Genomic DNA, 24,578 nt, shown 5'->3' with positions numbered 1-24,578 from the left:
TATATCTCCTTCCCCAGAACCTTATTCTGATGCAGGATCATTTCCCACCTCTCTGTCCCTGGTGTAATACCGAAGTTTCATCAGTGAATCATCTGAATAGCAGATTGTAGGGACAACAAATGAGATGTTATCAAAGTGAGAGCAGCTAAGTTGACAAATGGTTGGTGCATCTGGGGGCTGAGAGAAAGATTTCCGGTCTCCTCCTTTTAGGGAAGATGCTGAATGCACAGTGACACTGAGAAATATCCATTTTATTGTGGTAAACGTGGGTTTGGGGAGGATAAAATCAGACTGGGAAGATGCTGGGAATATCCATGTTGAACCTAGGAGGTGAGGGGGGGACTGAGTGTGATCTTTAACAAGGAATTTAAAAATCTCCAACTCCACCTGCTAACTCATGTGAAAGCTACAAACTGCCTTGTCTACACTGAGGTGTTACCTTGTGTTAGTTATCCCAAGTTAAGAACACACCTTTTCTTCTCAGTGAAGACAAGGCCCAAGGCTGCAGGATGTCTGTTCCAAGAATGGGAACAAGCAGAGAAGAGTGGGGAGGAAGCTCATCTTCATGAGTTCATCACACAATAAACCTGGAGATTGATGCCTTATAGTGTCATTTACACCAATGGAGAGTGAGTGCTATGTGGGAGTAAATCACTAACAAATCTGTATCCACAGTGTGCCAGGGATCCCAGGGATGAGGGCTGAGATTTTAGCTCTGGGTCAGGGCCTCGGGATGAAAAGTGCAATAGATATTTGCTCCCTGTTAGGAATGAGACACACAAACCTGAGCGACCCAACATCTGCTTCTCTCCATTCAGGTTATAATCAATCTCCTCATATATGGCTTCAGTGAAAGGGTCCGAGGATCTTCTGAAGTCTGGAAACAAAGGTCAGGATTTGCCCAGGGTCATAGAAAGTAGAGCTGGGAAAACCTATTAGATCATCCAGCTCCTCCCACTGGGGCCAGTGCAGGATTGAGCCTTACAGCACATTCCCACTGCTCTGTCCAAGCTATATTTAAGTGAGCGTCCCAGCTGATGGGAGCCACATCTCATTCCACAACGTCCCTTTGGAGACGATTCCATGGGCAGGTTTACAGTCATAATGTCTTTCCTCGTGTTCATCCTAAATGTTCCCTCATGCACTCATCCCATTGCTCCTGGTTAGTCCTCCTCGTATCACCTTAAATAATTCTTCCATCAATTTGATGTTTACACCAATTGCAAAGTGGAAATAATAGTATTTACTTATCTACTGGCCAGCGACCCTGTGGGGAGGAATTAACTAATGGTTGTGCAGTGATTTATCAATGGATAAGTGCCATGGATTAATATCAGTGTTTTGATCTTTTAGACATTATCGCCAAGCTCTTTTCCAGCATTTCTCCTTCTTCATACCCTCCCTCCCACTCAATCTCTTTGTTCAGAAACTTTGCCCCACATGGATTTTCTTGCATGTTTCCAAATGGGATCTCTACATGTTATTTTCTGCCACTATTGCAATCTCTTTAATCCTCTTTGAATTATTTCTCTGTCCTCATCACTGCTCTCAACTCCTCCCAATTCAGTGTCATGTGCAAGTGTCTCTGCTGTGCTGTTCATTTCCACAGCCAGATCATCAAGGAAAATATTAAATAAAACAAGATTTCACGGGACCCTCACAGCTTTACCAAGGATCATCCCTCTCCTCAGATACATCCTCCCCTCACCCAGCTCTAGGTCCTCTCACAGCCTTGGCCCTCTCCGCACCTGCAGCTCCCCCTGCTATTGCAGAGGCATTTCAGACAGTGACACTAATCAGCACCCACCTTTGCGCTGTGCCTTGGCACTTTGCACCTGTGCACCCAGAATGATTAAGACCAGGCAGAGTAAGGCCCCCAGGATAATGCAGATGACCATGGGCACTGTGACTCTCCCACTGTCGGTCGGAGGGCGGCGCGGGGGAGCTGCGTGGAAATGAATATGCAACAGGGAGAGATTATCCTGTGAGAGTCAGGGGGGCCCCAGGGAGCTCCCCAATCATTCATTGCATGGCCCAGGACAGCAGGGTAATGGGCTGGGACATAGTCTGTGCGCCATGGGGGCAGCTCATAGGCTGCTGTTTAAATCATGGGCCCTGCTCTGGTGGCTAGAGCCAATAGACAGGAATCATCCTGCTCAGCACAGCCTGCAGCTCCCACCCGGGTGTCATTCACACATGTGTCATTCACTGCTTAGATTTCACACTCAGTATAAAAGGAGCTTATTCACTCAGGCTGGAGGTTCCAGCTCATCCCTCTGAGCCTGGCACCAGGTAAATTTAATCCTTGATGGGAGGGGGATATTTTACCTCTTCTAAACAGTGAAGCTGTTGTCTTTATCACACCTGCAAAGGGAAAGGAAAAGAAAGTTAGAGTCTGAAGTAAGGGGCAGGTGATGTGTTTGTTACATGGGAGAACATCCACTCTCAAAGTCTCTGTGCGTGGACATTTGTCAAACAGTGTCTGAGATGGTTTCCCTTTTCTTCTTATGGAAATAAAATTCGGAGAGAACAAATTGAGTAGTGTGCATGACACAGATGATAATAGGGTTTATCTGCATATTAAACCATTAATTTCAGCACTTTATAATGGAAAAATCTAAAAATGGTATATTTTATCATTTATGGATTTGCTATTCAGTTTTTACTATGGATGCTGAAATCTTTAGGCATAACTTCTGCTGCTGTGTTTGTTTTTGTATATCCGAGTCTGTTCAAAGAAAAGGAGTACTTGTGGCACCTTAGAGACTAACAGATTTATTTGAGCATAAGCTTTCATGAGCTACAGCTCACTTCATACAAGGGGTTCAAAAGTGCACAGATTAATCAGCTGAAAATCACCCAAGTTAGTATAGAAATCCATAGAAGAGAAATATTGTTATTACAGTTGGGCTCAAAATGGAACTGAAACTCATCCACAACACCCCTCTCTCACACACACATCCTCACACACACACTTGTGGGGAATTCTGATCCTGACCCGAACTGCACATCCTAGACCCATCTCTGATTGTTCATCCCAAAAGGCTCAATAGTCAAAGAGCTGCACAAATTATGCTTTCTATTGAGAGGCTTTTCTAGGGTCTTGCTAGTGGATTGCACCGTGTGGTCCCCGCTTCTTTTATACATTTTTTTTTATAATTACCATTTGAAGAACCATTGCAAATAATATGGGTCTCTTCGGCTTGGTGATCACATGACTGCCATTTCCATGGGCCTGAGGGACACTGCCAAAGGGAGCTGTGCTGCTCAGTGCACTTAACATGGTCCAGCCACGCGAGACCAGAACCTTCCCCATGTTGAAATTCTCCTTCAGTTAGCACTCCATCTCCACAGTTCAGCTGTTTGCATACAATTGTCGGGCTGATGCGAGTCATCTGATTTGAGCAAACACTGCCCCATGTCCCATTGTAGAAAATCTCCAGGCGCCCAGCACAGTCACTGCTGCTCACCAGCCTCAGATCTGTGAACTCTTGAAGGAAATGCACAAAAAGGGAATTTAAATTGCTGATCCTGAAAGTTTTTGGTCTACACTACAGCATAAGATTGACTGATTATGACAGTGTACCCACTATAGCCTTGCTCCCACCAGTGTAAGTGCCCTGCTACACCAACATAATAACTCCACCTCCACGAGAGGTGTAGGGTTTATGTCAATGGAGTTAGGGCGATGCAGTGTCCATGTGGACACTGAGGGTTACTTACGTCGGCTGTTGGCTGTCACTCATGTCAATTTCACAGCTCCATGCTAGAACCATGAAATTGACAAGAAAGTTGTGGGGGGGCTTCAGCTAGAGCCCAGGTGCCCCCTGGGTCCCTGCCAGATTGCTGCCCAGACTACCTCCTCCCCGCTCTGAGCTGGTTACCCTTTAGGATCCTGGCTCCCTGCTTCCAGCCGTGTTGCTGCTCGAGCTCCCCGCTCCATGTGGGGAGCTTGGCTGCACCAAGGCGCCTGGCTCCCCTCTGGGAGCCCAGGTGCTTCCCTGAAACTCCCAGTTCCCAGCTCCCTTTTTGGAGCTGGGCTGCATCCACACAGCTCTCTGCTCTCAGCCGGGCTGTTGCCTGAGCTCCCAGCTCTCTGCTCCCAGCCAGGAGCCTGGGTGCTGCCCAGAGGCTCCCAGCTTCCCACTCCCTGCTGCCCCAAGGTTCCCAGCTCCCTGCCAGGAGCACAGCTCCCTCGCGCCGGTTCCCAGCTCCCCACTGGGTGGCTGCTGTGGTCCTAGTAGACAGCAGGAAGCTGAGAACCTGGGGATGGGAGTGCAGCTGTGCTACTGGCAGGGAGCCGAGAGCCTTGGCACAGCAGCCGGGCTCCTGACAGGGAGCTGTGCATGGAGCTGAGAGCCCAGGTTCTCAGCCCCGCCTCCTCCACTACCCCTCTTAAGTCAGTGGAAGTGCTCCTGGTGAAGATGCACACCACTGGCAGAAGGAGGGCAGTATGGACATGATCCACCTGAGTAATTACTGCAGTGGCTGTAAGTCAACCGAACATAAGTCAACTATCTGGCTGTGAAGAATGAAATCCCAGTGACCGCTAATGATCCTGTGCATTATTCTGCAGGTACAAATGCCAGAGAGAATCACTCCAAGAATCAGAGACTCTTCTGGACACTACAGGCCCATTAGAAATACAGCAAACCCTTTGGAAAGTCACCATTTCCCAACAGTTACACACACAGATAGCCAAGATACAGCAGTGACCAACCCTCCTAGCACTATGGAAATGCTGTGATATCTCCAACACCCCTGGGTGGGAATTGATAGTAACTGGTGACTTTCAATTGGGTCTGCGTTTTGTAGGGAGGTAGGAGCGAGACAAGAGACAACGACAGCAAGGGAGAGGCTCTATCATTCTCACTCTCTTCAAACATCAGCCCCTGCATTAAATTCCTTGGCAACCATCAAAGCATTCACAGAACAGACCTGAGCAGAGAACTCCTGCGTCCTGTTTGTGTCTGCAGTTGTGCTGGCCCCAGCCCCCGGAAGGACACTTCCAGAGATCAGATTCCTTCCCAGAGCAGTTCACATCATCCAACCAGATCTGCCCGGATCCTTGTCCATAATGAGCAGAGACAGTTGCATTGATGGCATGGCCACATCCCAGTTGTTTGCAAACGACATTGGAGTCCGGTAGGTCCCAGGAATCATCACAGACTGTCCCCCAGGTGCCATTGTAATAAATCTCCACTCTCCCAGCACAGCGACCTGCCCCATTCACCAGCCTGATCCGCCTGCTTCCTGCAGCAATAAATCCTAACTGTTAATGTGCAATAAAATAATAAGTGAACAGCTTCCATGCCAATCAGTGAGGCTGCTACAATGGCTAAGACATAAATGCTTTTAAACATCTATCTTTAACCAGAAACTTAGAAAAGAAAAAATCCGTAGAGTAAGGAAATTATGAAGACTTTTTAGAGAAAGCTATTGTGAAAAAGTATGTAAAGGTAAGGGCCTAATTGTGAATTCTTTCCTCATCTGAGTAATCCGTATGGAATTCCCCACATGAGTAAGAACTACAGTAATTGTGAGAGAGTAAGGGTTTGCAGGATCAGCCCTTACTGGAAAAACTAAATTTTTTCAAACAGCTCTAAGATGATAAGCATCAAGGGTGTTTGAGGAACTTATTTTTAGCTAATACATTTATCAAAAACTCTAATTTTCTTTTAAATTCTCACAGAACTGAGAGGTATCTGGGATTTGAGAAAAGCAAACATGGTACCAATTTATTTTGCAAATAAAATAAGAAAGGCAATTTGATGCATGTCTCTACAATAAAGTCCCAAATAGATAGGGCTCAATTCTGCTCCTGGTGAAGTCAACAGCAACACCTCCACTAACACAATGGGTGGAGGAATGGGCCCTTAATACACTGTAATTACCCTGCAACCGGAATATGCATGAATAAAAGTTTTGGTGCAGTAACATTACAATGCACAGTACATACAAATCTGTTGCTTGACAGTTACCGGTGTGAAGGGCCTATGTTTACGTTTACTGTGGAGTCTTAAAGTAAATAAATATATCAGCAAAAAGAACAATAGAATTATCTTTTACAATGGTAATATGCACAATCAACAACAGTCTTCATTTTTCCCTTTAAATGAAGCAAAATTACATAGTTATAAGATTTGTACATAACTATATCACACGATAACAACAATTTTTATTTAACTTCTGAGTCACAGAACCACTATGTGGCCCTCTTGATCAAATTGGCTTACATATGACTTTCTTTTCCTATTATTCCTTTCTGAGTAGGACAGCACATGATTTAAGTTTAAGAAGTCACTAAATATTAGAACTGCTCAGAATTTTTATTTTCCTGGAAAAAAAATTAGACAAAAATGATTATTATTTATTTTCAGCACAAAAAAAAAAGTTTTTCCACAAAAACCTGAACATTGTCAATAAAAACAGCCTTTTGTGAAAATTTATGTTCTGTTGCAAATATTTTTCGGCAGAAAAAAGTTTGATAAAAAACGGTTCTTGACCAGCTCTAATAAATACAAGACAAAGAGAGAGAGAGAGGTTGCTGCAGTGTGTTACCCCTATAATGGGGCTATGTTTTTTTCTGTTTCTAAAACTATATGTTTACTATAAAAGTGTCAGTGTTTGAACCTCAGATCCATATTTTTTGGAGCTCTGATGAGATCACAGCACAAGATGAGCTGAAGGCAGGCCCTGGGGAGGGTTATTTTCCTATTGAACAAGGAGAGGATATTTTTAAGATTTCACGGTAAGTCACCTGAGCAAACAACACCGACATCCTCAGCAATTCGTGCCTGAGCGGTCTCAGATGTGGAGACGTTGCAGAGAGTCAGACGAGTCTCATTTCCTGCACACTGGACACTTCTCAGCCCCACAGGGCCTATTCCTCGCTCAGACTTAGGGAAGTTAAAAGCTTTCTCAGAGACTCCGCACTGGAGCTGCCTGCACACCACGCTGGCATCGTTCTTGTCCCACTGGTCATCCAGCACTCTGCCCCAGGCACCACGGAGGGAAATCTCAACTCTCCCATCGCATCGGCTCTCTCCATTCAACAGTCGGAGTGATGTTGAATGACCTGGGCTCAGGAGAGATGGGAAACACACTGAATATCACTCCCCGCTGGTACTGCATTAGAAATAATGCACAGGTGTAAAGGGAAACACATATTTCTGGGCTAAGTGGCTAAGTGGAAGATAACTCTCAATATTGTTCAGTGATACTGGGAGCAGCCTCTAGCAAGGGCTTCATTTGTCTCTGTACTCAGAAATGCAGGGGGTGATGGTGGGAAAGGTTTCCCCAGCTCTGAGGCCAGATCCTATGAGGAGCTGAGCACCTCCTATTCAGTGTGAAGTGTTCTCACCTCCCTTTGAAGTCAATGTGAGCAGGGGGTGCTCAGGAGCACTGGGCAGATCAGGCCCTTTGTTACGAAAGTGCCCAGTGCAACATTGCTCAGCGCTCACCCAACTTACTGATAGCGGCAGTGCTGTAAGATAGCTGTGATTAACAGGCATCTGAGTGTTGGACTGCAACGAGCACACCAAGCTCCTCACTTCCCTGCTACAATTCCCAAAGCCAGCACTGCCAGGACACATGGTTCCTTTAAACAGTCCTCATCCTCTTTGTCCCTGTTCAATGCACATTGGTGACCCACAATCACCGAGTCAGCTCCAAACTCATAAGAAGCCAACAAAATAATATTTTTTCAGGGTTTTTCCAGGCCAGGTCAGCAACTCTGGATGCCTGAATTACCTTTCTCATGAACTCTACCTATTGTCCTGGTTGGAGATGATGCATGGAAGGATGAATGACCTCCCAGGAAATGGGGAAGACCATCCTAATTTTTAAAAGTTTTTTTTTATTTTAAAATTGTGACCACAGAGCATATAAATGTGTTAAAGTTCTTAGTGGGAGAAGTCCATACTCTTTCAGGTAATTACTGTTACTGCAGATTTATAGAGTGCATAAAGTACCTTGCATTCCAAAGAATCCATGTTGTTTAAAAACATTATGATTTATAAACCTGTTAAAATTTCCTAAATAAATAGTTGTAAGAAAAAAAACTATATATATGTCACAGAGGACAGCAATGACTAGAGCTGGTTGGAAATTTTACAATGAAATTAAAAATGCCGGTTCACCAAACCCAAAATTTCTCACAAAAGCCAATTGTGTTAATTAACTTTCACTGAATCAAAGGAAGTACTCCCATGAAACCTTTTTTCCAGGTAGGTTTACTTGCCTGGAGGGCTTCTGGGGAGCCTTGCCATGCAGGCTGCCCAGGACTGGGTACCACAGGCTTCTATATTCTTGGCTCTGGGGCAGTCCCATTGTGCTTACTGCCCCAGGCCTGGGGACCCCAGACTTCTAGTCTTGGAAGCTCTGGGGCAGCCCCACTATGCTGACTGTCCTGGGACTGGGGACCCACATTTCTATGGCCCATGGCTCTGGGGCAGCTCTGCCTTGCCAGACTTCCAGAGTCCCCACCGTGGAACTGGGATCCTGACAGCCCTGGAAAGACTCAGTTTAAGCCAGGAATCTTAGGAATTCTGGGCTTGCAGCTCTGCAGCAGAAAGCCTGGAAACCCTAATTCTAACTAGAGCTGGGCTCTACAGCAGAGAACCTGGAAGCCCTGAGAAGCCCAATTTGAGCTGGGGCTTTCAGGGATTCCTGGCTCACTGCCATGGAGCTGGTAGCCTGCAGGTCCTGGGACAGACTGCCAGGTTCTGCAGCTCGGGGAAAGCCTGACCATGCAAACTGCTCCAGGCTGGAATCACCACTTGTCCCGCCCACCTCCACTCTGTGCTTCATACTACATGTGAGCAGCTTGTGCTCTAGGCCTAGCGATCCACTCCACTCCCTAATCTACCTTGTCCAAACCCAGGGACCCACCTATCCAACTGCAGCTTTGCTCTGACCTCATCTGCTGCCACCCACATCACTGCTGTTTGGCCCCAGTGCTCAGGGATGAAAGATGTGATTGGCAAAGATGGACAGAAGAATCATTTGCTAGGGAGTGATGAAGCAGGAGATTTGACATGGCTCTTCCATCTCATGTGCAAGGAGTGGAAGGTGTACAATTTAATGGATATAGGCAAGACTTCGCTGTGTGGACATGGAAAGAGGGCTGGCATGGGGCGCAGTGGCCAACAGGGCCCAATCTCCTCCATAAACAAAGCAAACATTCCCTCTCCCTGAATTATAGAGTATGAATGGTCCCAGCTCCCTATGTGCTGAATTACAGTGCCCCTGCTCCTAGCCCAGGGGTGCATTGCGGGCTGCCTTCTTCTGCTTCAGAGTCTCCGCTTTTCCTGAAAAAGGACAATGAGATGTCTCCCTTGGCAGCTGTGAAGGGGACTAGCTGATTATGGATTTTTACATTTTATCCTTAAAATAATCCAACAGTTTCCAGAGACCAATATACAGAACCTGGCTTAGAGAGGGAGTGAAAGTAGCTATAAAAATTCAATATAGAACAAAAAGAAGAAAGGGGAAGTAGAAAATTGATAAGGAAAGCAAAGGGACTCAAAGAGAAATCTATGGCCAGCAGACTTAAGGAAAATAAGGTATATTAGGAATAAAAGGTTTCTCCACAGCCTCAGAAACAACTCTGACATCATAATCAAACAGGCTGACAAAGGAGGTGCTGTCGTCATCATGAATAGGTCGGAGTATGAACAAGAGGCTACTAGGCAGCTCTCCAACACCACTTTCTACAAGCCATTACCCTCTGATCCCACTGAGAGTTACCAAAAGAAACTACAGCCTTTGCTCAAGAAACTCCCTGAAAAAGCACAAGAACAAATCCGCACAGACACACCCCTAGAACCCCGACCTGGGGTATTCTATCTGCTACCCAAGATCCATAAACCTGGAAATCCTGGACGCCCCATCATCTCAGGCATTGGCACCCTGACAGCAGGATTGTCTGGCTATGTAGACTCCCTCCTCAGGCCCTATGTTACCAGCAGTCCCAGCTATCTTCGAGACACCACTGACTTCCTGAGGAAACTACAGTCCATTGGTGATCTTCCTAAAAACACCATCCTAGCCACTATGGATGTAGAAGCCCTCTACACCAACATTCCACACAAAGATGGACTACAAGCCGTCAGGAACAGTATCCCCGATAATGTCACGGCTAACCTGGTGGCTGAACTTTGTGACTTTGTCCTCACCCATAACTATTTCACATTTGGGGACAATGTATACCTTCAAATCAGCGGCACTGCGATGGGTACCCGCATGGCCCCACAGTATGCCAACATTTTTATGGCTGACTTAGAACAACGCTTCCTCAGCTCTCGTCCCCTAATGCCCCTACTCTACTTGCGCTACATTGATGACATCTTCATTATCTGGACCCATGGAAAAGAAGCCCTTGAGGAATTCCACCATGATTTCAACAATTTCCATCCCACCATCAACCTCAGCCTGGAACAGTCCACACAAGAGATCCACTTCCTGGACACTAGGGTGCTAATAAACGATGGTCACATAAACACCACCCTATATTGGAAACCTACTGACCGCTATTCCTACCTACATGCCTCTAGCTTTCATCCAGATCATACCACACGATCCATTGTCTACAGCCAAGCGCTACGATATAACCGCATTTGCTCCAACCCCTCAGACAGAGACAAACACCTACAAGATCTCTATCATGCATTCCTACAATTACAATACCCACCTGCTGAAGTGAAGAAACAGATTGACAGAGCCAGAAGAGTACCCAGAAGTTACCTACTACAGGACAGGCCCAACAAAGAAAATAACAGAACGCCACTAGCCATCACCTTCAGCCCCCAACTAAAACCTCTCCAACGCATCATCAAGGATCTACAACCTATCCTGAAGGACGAGCCATCACTCTCACAGATCTTGGGAGACAGGCCAGTCCTTGCTTACAGACAGCCTCCCAATCTGAAGCAAATACTCACCAGCAACCACACACCACACAACAGAACCACTAACCCAGGAACCTATCCTTGCAACAAAGCCCGTTGCCAACTCTGTCCACATATCTATTCAGGGAACACCATCATAGGGCCTAATCACATCAGCCACACTATCAGAGGCTCGTTCACCTGCGCATCTACCAATGTGATATATGCCATCATGTGCCAGCAATGCCCCTCTGCCATGTACATTGGCCAAACTGGACAGTCTCTACGTAAAAGAATGAATGGACACAAATCAGACGTCAAGAATTATAACATTCAAAAATCAGTTGGAGAACACTTCAATCTCTCTGGTCACTCTATTACAGACCTAAGAGTGGCTATCCTTCAACAAAAAAGCTTCAAAAACAGACTCCAACGAGAGACTGCTGAATTGGAATTAATTTGCAAACTGGATACAATTAACTTAGGCTTGAATAGAGACTGGGAATGGATGAGTCATTACACAAAGTAAAACTATTTCCCCATGTTATTTCTCCTCCCCACCTCACCCCCCCACTGTTCCTCAGCTATTCTTAAAAAGAAAAGGAGTACTTGTGGCACCTTAGAGACTAACAAATTTATTAGAGCATAAGCTTTTGTGAGCTACAGCTCACTTCATCGGATGCATTGGGTTCAGATATTCTTGTTAACTGCTGGAAATAGCCTACCTTGCTTGTCACCATGAAAGGTTTTCCTCCTTCCCCCCCCCCCCCCGTGCTGCTGGTGATGGCTTATCTTAAGTGATCACTCTCCTTACAGTGTGTATGATAAACCCATTGTTTCATGTTCTCTGTGTGTGTATATCAATCTCCCCTCTGTTTTTTCCACCAAATGCATCCGATGAAGTGAGCTGTAGCTCACGAAAGCTTATGCTCTAACAAATGTGTTAGTCTCTAAGGTGCCACAAGTACTCCTTTTCTTTTTAGGAATAAAAAGGAATCTTAACAATGGTATTGGTCCATTACTAGATGGAAATGGTAAAATTGTCAATAATGCAGGAAAGACAGAAGTGTTCAATAAATATTTTTATTCTGTATCTGGAAAAAAGACAGATGATGTAATCATAACATGATTGATGCTGCACATTTCAATAGTAACTCAGGAGGATAAACAGCAGCTACTAAGTTAATTTGCATCTAAGAGTTTAAAGAGATTGAGGAGCTCAGTGTACCATTAATGTTGATTTTCAATAAGTCTTAAAATACTGAGGAAGTTCCAGAAGGCAGGAAGAAAGTTAATGTTGTACCAATATTTAAAAAGGGTAAACAGAATGACCTAAGTAATTATAAGCCTGTCAATCTGAGATCAAGCCTGTGCAGAATAATTGAGCGGTAGCATGGTAGCATGGGCAGCAGTGAGCAGAGATACAGGGTATCTGCCCTGAGCACAATGTTGCCTGGACCTCCTGGGTACATATTTGGGGCAGCTAAGCTACGTTGCCACTCACTGCTGCCTGTGCTACATGGCTTTGCTACTATTTTTAGTATGATAGCTCAATGAAAGCTAGCATAAGTATGTCTTCATGAGGTGGGAATCACACCCCTAACTCCAAAGTTACACATAGCCTTAGACTTATGTAAAAAAAATTGATTTGGTATAGCACCATGTTTTGATTAAGAAAGTAGAACAATACATAAGGAACATGGCACATATTACAAGGATTAAAAACTGGCTAACTGATAGATCTCACAGTATAACTGTAAATGCAAAATCCTCATGGAGTGGATGTGCTTCTAGTGGGGTCCCAGATGGATTGGTTCTAGGCCCTACACTATTTAACATTTTTACCAGTGACCTGGAAGAGAACATAAAATCATCACTGATAAAGTATGCAGATGACACAAAAATTGGGAAGTGGTAAATAATGAAAAGGGCAAGTCACTAATACAGAGCAATCTGGATCACTTAGTCTTGGTCTACACTAGGAGTTGAGGTCAAATTTAGCAGCGTTATCTTGATTTAACCCTGCACCCGTCCACACGACGAAGCCCTTTTTTTCGACTTAAAGGGCTCTTGAAATCGATTTCCTTACTCCACCCCCGACAAGGGGATTAGCGCTGAAATAGGCCTTGCCGGGTCAAATTTGGGGTACTGTGGACACAATTAGATGGTATTGGCCTCCGGGAGCTATCCCAGATTGCTGTCCAGAGCAGTCACAATGGAGCACTCTCAACTCAGATGCACTGGCCAGGTAGACAGAAAAAGGCCCGCGAACTTTTGAATTTCAATTTCCTGTTTGGCCAGCATGGCAAGATGCAGAGCTCATCAGCAGAGGTGACCATGATGGAGTCCCAGAATCGCAAAAGAGCTCCAGCATGGACCGAACGGGAGGTACGGGACCTGATCACTGTATGGGAAGAGGAATCCGTGCTATCAGAACTACGTTCCAGTTTTTGAAATGCCAAAACATTTGTCAAAATCTCCCAGGGCATGAAGGACAGAGGCCATAACAGGGACTCGATGCAGTGCCGAGTGAAACTTAAAGAGCTGAGGCAAGCCTACCAGAAAACCAGAGAGGCGAACGGCCACGCCAGGTCAGAGCCCAAAACATGCCGCTTCTATGATGAGCTGCATGCCATTTTAGGGGGTTCAGCCACCACTACCCCAGCTGTGTTGTTTGACTCCTTTAATGGAAATGGAGGCAACATGGAAGCAGGTTTTGGGGACGAGGAAGATTATGATGATGAGGTTATAGATAGCTCACAGCAAGCAAGTGGAGAAACCGGTTTTCCCAACAGCCAGGAACTGTTTCTCACCCTGGACCTGGAGCCAGTACACCCCAAACCTACCCAAGGCTGCTTCCTGGACCTGCCAGGTGGAGAAGGGACCTCTGGTGAGTGTACCTTTTAAAATACTATATATGGTTTAAAAGCAAGCATATTTAATGATTAATTTGCCCTGGCATTCGCAGCTGTCCTGGATGTACTCCCAAAGCATTTGCAAAAGGTTTCTGAGGAGGGCAGTCTTATTCCGTCCAACATGGTAGGACACTTTACCACTCCAGGCCAGTAGCATGTACTCGGGAATCATTGTAGAACAAAGCATTGCAGCGTATGTTTGCTGGCATTCAAACAACATCCGTTCTTTATCTCTCTGTGTTATCCTCAGGATATCATTCATGGTCACCTGGTTGAAATAGGGTGCTTTTCTTAAGGGGACATTCACAGGTGCCTGTTCCTGCTGGGTTGTTTGCCTGCAGCTGAACAGAAATGTTCCCCGCTGTTAGCTATGGGGAGGGATGAGGGGCTAGCCATGTGGTGGGGGGAGGCAAAATGCGACCTTGAAATGAAAGCACATGTGTTATGTATGTAATGTTAACAGCAAGGTTTACCATGAAAGAGTGTACCCATTGCTCTACAGTGGGAATATTGATTTTGCTGAGGACTAACCGAGTCAGTAAACTGCACCAGTGTGCTTTTAAACACCCAAATGCACATTCTACCACCATTCTGCACTTGTTCAGCCTATAGTTGAACAGCTCCTGACTACTGTCCAGGCTGCTTGTGTATGGCTTCATGAGCCATGGCATTAAGGGGTAGGCTGGGTCCCCAAGGATAACTATAAGCATTTCAACATCCCCAACACTTATTTTCTGGTCTGGGAATAAAGCCCCTTCCTGCAGCTTTTGAAACAGACTGGAGTTCCTGAAGATGCGAGCATCATGAACCTTTCCCAGCCATCCCACGTTGATGTTGGTGAAATGTCCCTTGAGATCCACCAGTGCTTGCAGTACTGTTGAAAAAAGTACCCCTTGTGGTTTATGTACTCGCCAGCTTGGTGCTCCAGTGCCAAGATAGGGATATGGGTTCCGTCTCAGGCCCCACCACAGTTAGGGAATCCCATTGCAACAAAGCCATCCACTATGACCTGCACATTTCCCAGGGTCACTACCCTTGATATCAGCAGATCTTTGATTGTGTTGGCTACTTGCATCACAGCAGCCCCCACAGTAGATTTGCCCACTCCAAATTGATTCCCAACTGACTGGTAGCTGTCTGGCGTTGCAAGCTTCCACAGGCTATTGCCACTCGCTTCTCAACTGTGAGGGCTGCTCTCATCTTGGTATTCTTGCATCTCAGGGCGGGGAAAGCAAGTCACAAAGTTCCATGAAAGTGCCCTTACGCATGCGAAAGTTTCACCTCCACTGTGAATCATCCCAGACCTGCAACACTATGCGGTCCCAGCAGTCCATGCTTGTTTCCCGAGCCCAGAATCAGTGTTCCACCACATGAACCTGCCCCATTAGCACCATGATGCCCACATTGCCAGGGCCTGTGCTTTGAGAGAAGTCTGTGTCCATGTCCTCATCACTCTTGTCACCACGCTGATGTTGCCTACTTGTCCAGTTTCGCTTTGCCAGGTTCTGGTGCTGCATATACTGCTGGATAATGCATGTGGTGTTTAATGTGCTCCTAATTTCCAAAGTGATATGAGCAGGCTCCCTGCTTGCTGTGGTATGGACTCTGCACAGAAAAAAGGCACGGAACGATTGTCTGCTGTTGCCCTCATGGAAGGAGGGGCGACTGATGACATGGCTTACAGGGTTGGCTTACAGGAAATTAAAATCAACAAAGGGGGTGGCTTTGCGAGAAATTGAATGGCCCTCTCAAGGATAGAACTCAAAACCTCAAGGATAGAACTCAAAACTGGGTTTAGCAGGCCATTGATTTCATGGAGGGAGGGAGGGAGGGAGGGGAAAATGAATACAAAACAAATTTGGTTTATTTCTTGTTTTGAGCCACTTCATCTATCTTTATACATCTTGCTGGCAGCAGACTGTGCAATATGACTGCTAGCCATCGTCATCTCCTGGGTGCTTGGCAGAAGACAGTGCAGTATGACTGCTGGCCATCATCTTCTGCTGGCTGCTTATTAAAAAACAGTGCACTGCCGGTAGGACTGAATCGCCATGAGACTAAACTTAAAAGGGAAATGACCTGGCTAAGTCACTCCCATGTTTGCCCAGGCGCCCCTGACCCCATCGAGGTTGGTTAAAAGAGCACCCAGGACTACGTCGACAACGGCTACCAGTCATACTGCACTGTCTGCTGCCAAAAGGCAATAAACTGCTGCTGTGTAGCAATACAGTACCGCGTCTGCCAGCACCCAGGAGACATACGGTGATGGTTAGCTGAGTGGGCTCCATGCTTGCCGTGGTATGGCGTCTACACAGGTAAGTCAAGTAAAAAGGCGCAAAACCATTGTCTGCCCTTGCTTTCACAGAAGGAGGGAGGGAAGGGGGGCCTGACGATATGTACCCAGAACCACCCGTGACAATGTTTTAGCCACATCCGGCACTTGGATTTCTACCCAGAATTCAAATGGGCGGTGGAGACTGCGGGAACTGTGGGATAGCTACCCACAGTGCAACCCTCCGGAAGTGGACGGTTGCCTTGGTACTGTGGACACACTCCGCCGACTACATGCACTTAGAGCATTTGTGTGGGGACACACACAATCGACTGTATAAAAACACTTTCTACAAAACCGACTTCTATAAATTCAACCTAATTTCGTAGTGTAGACATACCCTTAGTAAGATAGACAGAAGCAAATAATATATGTTTTAATATGGTTAAATGTATCTAGGAGCAAAGAATGTAGGCCATACTTACATGATGGGGGATTCTATCCTGGGAAGCACTGACTCTGGAAAAGATTTAGGGGTCATGGTGGATAATCTCCTAAACATAAGTTATCAGAGCAACACTGTGGTCAAAAGGGCTGATGCGATCCTTGGATGCATAAACAGGGGAATCTCGAGTAGGAGTAGAGAAATTATTTTACCCCTGTATTTGGCACTGGTGCAACCCCTGTTGTAATACTGCATCTTGTTCTGGTATCCACAATACAAGAAGGATGTTACCAACTGGAGAGAGTTCAGAAAAGAACCAGAATAATAACTGAAGGATTGGAAGCATGCTTTAGAGTGCTAGACTCAAGGAGCTCAATCTATTTAACTTAACAAAGATAAGGTTAAGGGGCGACTTGATCACTCTGTATATCTACATGGGGAACAAATATTTGATAATAGGCTCTTCAGATTAAAAGATGAAGGTATAATAAGATTCAGTGGCTGGAAGTTGAAGCTAGACAGATTCAGAACAGTGAGAGTAATTAACCATTGGAACAAGTTACTAAGAGTCATGTTGGATTCTCCATCACTGTCAAATTTTAAATCAAGACTGGGTGTTTTTTTAAAACCATATGGTCTAGTTGAAAAGAAATTATTTTGAGGAAGTTCTATGGCTTCTGTTATACAAGAGATCAGACTAGATCACAATGGTACTTTCTGGCCTTGGAATCTATAAATCTATGAAACATACTCAGTCAGCTACTTCTGTTCTCTAGTGTGGCATGAGAAAGCCTTTGAAGTTGATTGGGAGAAAGCTTCAGAGAAACCTTGAGGAAAAAAAGACCCCTGCAGTATGTGTGTTGCTTTGTAGAGGAGGATCTTCAGCAAAGCACCAGCTGCTGTCACTAAGTGCTAGTCTACACTAGAAGTGCTAAATCAGCACAACTCTACTGATGCAATCTGCACAGCTGTAGATCATCTGGTGAAGATGGTCTATGCTAATGGGAGAGAGCTCTGCCTTCAGCATAATTACTCCACCTCCATGAGAGGTGGAAGCTATGTCAGTGGGAAAACGTCTCCTGCCGACATAACATCATAAGTGGACAGAAGTTAGGTCGCTATAACCTGCATTGCTCAGGGGAGTAGCTTTTTCACACCCCATGAGCAATGGAAGTTATATCAACATATGTAGTAGTGTAGACCTACCCTGAGAACAAGATCTGAGTCAGGTGCTAAATTTCACAAAGACCTTGCTCTTAGGGACATCTAAGCCTGCTCAAGAGTCATCTGAACACTTTCCTGAAAACCAGGATATTTGGTAAAGAAATTACTATTATATGAAGTGTTTGGGGGTATTTGTTATCTATAAACATATACACACACACTGTGCAAAATCTGTAGATTAGGGCTGCAGACTAAAAGCATGTGACACAGTTTGAATAAGTGGGGGAGGGAGAAGAGGAAGCATTTTGTCCAGAACACCTTGGCAAACACCTACTTTTCTAGAGAGTAAAATTGGATTGTAATGGCACCACATCTCTGCATATAGCTCACTTCTGAAATGCCAGTCACAACCTGATGAATGGCTGGATCAGTCCTGCTGGGATCTGAAGGAATCTGTGAACTGCAAAACTCAAGTTTACCGTGCATAGCCATTTTCTCCAGTTCACTCTACTGTAGTACTAGGATCAACCTCACCACCCCACTCACTGCATCCAGATGGATCTCTGTTTTGGGGAACATGAAATGAAGAAAGCAAGGTTCTGGTACCCTTATCTATATTGAATACTGTAGTCAATGGGACTACTCGTGAATGTCCTAATCTGGGCAGTACATTGCACTGTAACTAACATATACATGTCTATATTAAACTTACCTGAGCAAATAACCCCGGCTGTGTCTCTGGGGGAGCAGGCTGGGTTGCCCAGGGCTGTGCGAGAACAATCCCACAGACAGGATTCAGTCCCTTCACAATGAAAAGCGTCGCTCCATACAGTTCCTCTCCCTTCCCCAAAATGGGTTCCTCCCCAGGTTGACTCGGCGTATCCACAGTTCAGCTGATGGCAGAGGACATTGGCATCTTGCAAATCCCAGTGGGAGTCACAGAGGCTTCCCCATGTGTCTCCATATCGGATCTCCACTCTCCCGGAGCACTCGGTACCATTCACTAACCTGCCGCCTGAGCACTCTGAGTACAAGGGAAAGTAAGTGTTGAGATGGCGCAGTGATCAGTGTCAATGGCAACAACAGGGAGGGGAGTGGGGAACAGGAAGGGACTGTTGCTCGTGTTCAATGCTAGCAGTTACTCTGTGGGGGCTGTGTGGCTTTTCTCCATCAGCATATGCACAAACTGATACTTGATCCATCTCACTTAGTGCAAAGGGAGGACAAGGGTCTTTCATATATGCATCTTCATACCACCCCTGTGAGATAGGGAAGTACAGTTATCCCCATTTTACGGGAGGGGAATTGAGGCCAAGAGAGACTAAGGAACTTCCCCTGGGTCATACAGGATTTTGTAGTGGAGCAGGAACTGAACACGGCTCTCCCACAGCCCAGGCTAGTGCTCTAACCACTGGACATTCCTTCCTCTGCTTTCAGCTCCTCTTCCCACTGCAGCTCACCTGAACACACCACGCTGGCTTTGCTCCCAGGGGGACACTCTGTTGTACCCAGCGCAGTAACAGGACAGTCCCTCAGATGGGATTCGTTCCTCTCACAGCCAAATGTGCCGTTCCAGACAGGCCCATCTCCTGTCCCAAAGAGCTGCCCTGCTGGCATTGACAGGGCGAATCCACAGTCAAGCTGCTGGCAGAGGGTGTGGGCAGCCTGTAAATCCCACTGGGAGTCACAGAGGGTTCCCCAGGCACCTCCATGGTGAAGCTCCACTCTCCCTGAACACCCTGTGCTGCCGTTTGCCAGCCTGTACCCAGCATACCCTGAGAACAAGGAAAAGGGAGATCAGAGGGACATTTCTCTTACACAATTGTGTATTATCTACAGAGATGAGATAAAGGAGCCTCAGTTACCTGGGATCAGTAATAATTAATTCACAGCTTAATGGGGACTTTTTTAACTCAGGACACACAGACTTTATAATCAGGCTCTTACATTAAGAACATAAGAATTGCCATACTGGGTCAAACCAAAAGTCCATCTAGCCCAGTATCCTGTCTTTCAACAGTGGCCAATGCTAGGTGCTTCAGAGGGAATGAACAGAACATGTAACCATCAAGTGATCCATCCCCTGTTCCCCATTCTCAGTTTCTGGCAAAACTAAGGCTAGGGACACCATTCCTGCCCATCCTGGCTAATAGCCATTGATGGACCTATTCTCCATGAATGTATCTAGTTTTTTTTGGAACCCTGTTTAGAGTTTTGGCATTCACAATATCCTCTGGCAAGGAGCTCCACAGGTTGACTGTGCGTTGTGTGAACAAATACTTCCTTTTGCTTGTTTTAAGCCTGCTGCATAAGAATTTCATTTGGTGACCCTTAGTTTTTATGTTATAAGTAAGGGTATGACTTAGTCATAGGTATTTGTAGTAAAAGTCATGGACAGGTCATGGGCAATAAACAAAAATTCACGGCCCATGACCTGTTCATGACTTATACTATAAATACCCCTGACTAAATCTTGGGGTGGCTGCTGCAGGGGCACACCCCAGGGGGCTGCTGCTGAAGGAGGGGGCTGGGGCCAGCAGCACCTACAGCCAGAAATCCACTGGAGCAGCAGCTGCTCTGGCTGCCCTGGGGACAACTGCCAGGAGCCATCAGAACAGCGGCTTCTTCAGCCGCCCAGGAACCACTGCTGGGAGTCACCAGAGCAGCGGTTGCTCTGGCTACCCCGGGAACTGCTGCTCGGGCAGTCCCCAGGGCCAGCTACCTGGGGTTGCCAAAGCAGCAGCTGGTGCGACTAGTCCCAGGGCCACCCACACTGGCCGCTGCAGAAGTTACAGAATCTGTGACTTCTGCGACCTCTGTGACAGAACGGAGCCCTAATTATGAGGGGTAAATAACACTTCCTTATTTACTTCCTCCACACCAGTCATGATTTTATAGACCTCCATCATATCCCCCCTTAGTCATCTCTTTTGAAAGCTGAAAAATTCCAGTCTTTTCAATCTTTCCTCATATGGAAGCTGTTCCATACCTCTATCATTTTTGTTGCCCTTTTCTGAATCTTTTCCAATTCCAAAATATATATATATTTTTTGAGATGGGACAACCAGATCTGCACACAGTATTCAAAATGTGGACATACCATGGATTTATATAGAAGCAATTCAATATTCTCTGTCTTATTATCTGTCCCTTTCTGGATGATTCCCAACATTTTGTAAGCTTGTTTGACTACTGCTGCACATTGGGTGGATGTTTTCAAAGAACTATCCACAAAGACTCCAAGATCTCTTTCTTGAGTGGTAACAGCTAATTTAGACTCCATCATTTTATATTGTGGCAAGGTGGCTGATGTTTATATGGTGGGTCCTGTGCTTTTCTTGGGGAGGAGCTAAGATGCCACCTCTTGCCCCTGCTCTTGGGTGCCGAGGGCCCCACTACTAGCCCGAGAAGGTGGTAGAGGAGGGAAGCAGGGGAGGGGTTTGGGTTTGCTCCTCACTCTAACTCCCAGCCCCTCTCAACCCCTGCGGGTTTCTTACTCTTGTCCCTCTTAGGTGGGGTTACCCTCAGTCCTTAGGTGTTGGGGGGAAGGGAGTCCCCCTGTCGCGCTGGGGCAGGGTCTCCCTTACTTCAGTTCTCAGGTATTCCAAATCTCTCAACAAACCTCCAAGCTCCAGTCCTCTCTCCTTCCTCCTCCAACTGCCTGAAGCAGGGGGTTTTATTAGGTTCCTGACAGGGTTTAATTGACCATAGGTGCTCCAATTAACCTGTAGCAACCCTCCCTAGTCTACAGGGAACCATGACTTAATTAGCCTAGGGTTTATATATTTCTTCTTGACCACTCTACCACTGCTCCCTGGCCCTCCTGTATCACATACCCACCCCCACTCAACACCACTGGGTTGGGCTACTTGGGACAAGAGAGTGTTGTCATGACAGGCTATCCACTTTGCTGTGTTGGCTTCCAGCTCTATGCTTTATCCAGAAGTGGAAAGGTTGTAGGGATAGAAACCATCTAGTCACTCGTGCATTCCTCTCCTTGTTTGTGTGCATCCATTGGAGCAGGGCATGGTCTATCACAAGAGTGAACCGCCACCCAAGCAGGTAATACGGTAGAATTTCCATGGCCCATTTAACCGCTAGGCATTCTTTTTCTACTACAGCATATCATTGCTTCCTGGGCAGGAGCTTTTGGCTAAGGTAAAGGATTGGGTGCTCCTCATCCCCCACCATCTGTGAAAGGACAACCCCAAGTCCTACCTCCAAGGCATCTGAAGGATGAATTAGTTTTTAAAATCTGAGGCTATGAGCACTGGATGACTGCAAAGGGCCATCCTTAGATCTGTGAAAGCTTCTTCTGCCGCTTCGGTCCACTTAACTATTTCCAGGCCCCGAGCTCTTGTGAGGGATGAACAGGCAATAGTACCCCACTATCCCTAAGAATGCTCTGACTTGCTTCTTCCGGATTGGGCGGGGCCATTCCTGTATTGCCTTCACTTTGTTCCATTGGGGCTTCAACAGGCCCCTTTCAACTACATACCCGAGGTATCTGGCCTCGGCTAACCCTATTGCACATTTGGACAGGTTAGCGGTGAGTCCAGCCTGTCTAAGAGTATCTAGTACCACTTCCACTTTCCCCAGGTGCATCTCCCAGTCAGGGCTATGGATTACCACATCATCTAAATAGGTGGCAGCATACTTGGCATGGGGTCGAAGCAATCTGTCCATCAATTGTTGGAAAGTCGCGGAGGCCCCATGGAGCCCAAAAAGGAGGACAGTATATTGGAAAAGGCCATCGGGCGTAGACAAAGCGTTTTTTTCCTTGGCGTCCTCAGCCAGGGGGATCTGACAGTAGCCTTTTGTCAAGTCCAAGGTGGTTAAGTATCGGGCCTTGCCTAACTGATCCATCAGCTCATCAATACGTGATATTGGTTAGGCATCGAATTGGGATACCTCATTTAACTTCTGGAAGTCATTACAAAACCTCAGGCTGCCATCAGACTTGGGGACCAAGACAATAGGGCTGGACCACTGGCTGTGTGATTCCTCAATCACCCCAAATTCCAGCATCTTCTTTACTTCTGCCCTAATTTCTTCTTTTTGCCTCTGGTACGCAATATGGCTTTATTGTCACCCTTGCTCCAGGAGAGATGACAATGTGGTGCTGGATCAGCGTCGTACGGCCTGGTTGTGTGAAGAACACATCTTGGTTCCTCTGGATCATTTCGACAACTTCTATTCATTGTTCTGGGGCTAATTCGGGGGATATCTTTACCTGCCCTTGTGGGCCATCTGCCTGGGATGGAACTGGCAGGACTGCCAGGCATGTTTCCCGATCATGCTAGGGTTTCAGTAAGTTGACGTGGTATATCTGCTCTGGCCTTCGGCGGTCTGGCTGCTTCACCTTATAATTCACCTCCCCAACGGCTTCCACGATCTCATAGGGTCCATGCCAACTGGCCAGGAGCTAACTTTCTGTTGTTGGTACCAGCACCAATTACCGTGTTTTTGCCCGATGATTGTAGTAGGTTCGTTGGGACTCTTGTGCTTTTTCCAAATGTTCTCGTACTATGGGGGTCACTTGGGCTATTCATTCTCTCATCTGGGCTACATGTGTAATGATGTTCTTCCCTGGGTTGGGTTGTTCCTCCCATTCCTCCTTTGCAATGTCTAATATGCCATGTGGGTGACATCCATACAGTAACTCGAAGCGGGAGAATCCAGTAGATGCTTGGGGGACTTCTTGTATTGCACACATCAGGTATGGGAGGAGGGAATCCCAGTCTTTTCTGTCTTGGGCCACCACCTTTTGTATCATATTCTTGAGAGTTTGGTTAAATCACTCAACCAGAACATCTGTTTGGGGATGGTAGACCAAGGTTTGCAAGGCTTGGATGTGAAGCAGGGTACACAAGTCTTTCATTACTCTCAACATGAAGGGAGTCCCTTGGTCTGTCAGGATCTCCTTAGGGATGCCTACCGTAGCAAAAACCTGCACCAGTTCTTTTGCAATCACCTTGGACGTGGGGTTTCTTAAAGGAATGGCTTTGGGGTACTGTGTAGCATAGTCCAGAATGATGAGTATGCTTTGGTGGCCCCGGGCTGTTCTTTCTAGTGGTACCAACAAGGCCCTCAACTGAGGTCGGGGACTATGCAGCTGGCACTCTGGGCAGGAGCTACAATAGCGCCAGACTTCTGCCCATAACCCCAGCCAGTAAAACCTCCTTAGGACTCTATCCAGGGTCTTGTCTACTCCTAAATGTCCCCCAAACAGATGACTGCAAGCTAACTCTAATACGGCCCTTGTGTGCTTCCGTGGCACCAAGAGCTATTCTACTACTTCCCCCCCCCCCCCATATTAGCACTACCTGGTACAACAGATCCTGCTTGATAATAATAGTAGGGCCCTGGGGCTTTGGTTTTCCCTTCTACTTGCATGCCATTTACCACTACTACATCCTCCCTCACGTACACATACAGTGGGTCATCGGCTTGGTCCTGCCCAAAACATTCACGTGTGGGACCGATCTGGCCTGATTCTATTAGAATGAGCTCCCGTCCTTCTCTTGGGGTGTTTCCGCTTGTTCTGGGGGCCATTTCTGGGTCTCCACGGGACCTCCTCCCAACCAGGGCAGCTCTTTTGTTTGCTGTCAAAATCCTGATTCCTAGTCTTTTGTCTGCCCTCCTTTCCCATCTGGATTTCCAAGACTTCCTGGGAGGTGAAAATAACTCTGGGGAAAACCCAGCAAAAAAATGTGGTAGGGCCATCCACAGACGCCTTGAACTCTGGTTGGGGTTTACTTCCCTCCCCTAACTCGATGCGGGGGGGAGTAAGCTCTCAAACCCAGAAAAGTCTCTGCCAATGAAGACGGGTAGGGGAGCTTGGAGACCACCCCTGCAGTCATCCTGGTAGTGTTTCCCTGGATCTCAATCCG

At 46.5% G+C, this 24,578-nt stretch overlaps 1 protein-coding gene across 2 annotated transcripts in view; it reads right to left on the bottom strand.

Moving 5' to 3' along the window:
* LOC119853746 (scavenger receptor cysteine-rich type 1 protein M130-like) overlaps positions 1-24,578 on the bottom strand; it is a 69,932-nt gene that overhangs the window by 8,945 nt on the left and 36,409 nt on the right. The window contains exons 5-13 of one of the 2 annotated variants that reach the window (XM_043513399.1): positions 19,146-19,460; positions 18,398-18,709; positions 6,761-7,078; positions 4,939-5,253; positions 3,164-3,490; positions 2,329-2,364; positions 1,808-1,945; positions 785-877; positions 21-92 (exon numbers count right to left, since the gene is read on the bottom strand). In XM_043513399.1, coding sequence (XP_043369334.1) covers positions 22-92; positions 785-877; positions 1,808-1,945; positions 2,329-2,364; positions 3,164-3,490; positions 4,939-5,253; positions 6,761-7,078; positions 18,398-18,709; positions 19,146-19,460 — 1,925 coding nt within the window. In that variant the 3' untranslated portion in view covers position 21. Of the gene's footprint in view, positions 1-20; positions 878-1,807; positions 1,946-2,328; positions 2,365-3,163; positions 3,491-4,938; positions 5,254-6,760; positions 7,079-18,397; positions 18,710-19,145; positions 19,461-24,578 lie in introns of both variants that reach the window. The other variant, XM_043513397.1, reaches the window with a different exon arrangement.

The sequence above is a fragment of the Dermochelys coriacea genome, chromosome 1 (assembly GCF_009764565.3).
Source record: "Dermochelys coriacea isolate rDerCor1 chromosome 1, rDerCor1.pri.v4, whole genome shotgun sequence".
NCBI classification, from domain to species: Eukaryota; Metazoa; Chordata; order Testudines; family Dermochelyidae; genus Dermochelys; species Dermochelys coriacea.
The sequence above is the reverse complement of the archived record's forward strand: the minus strand, read 5'-3'. Positions and strand labels throughout refer to the sequence as shown.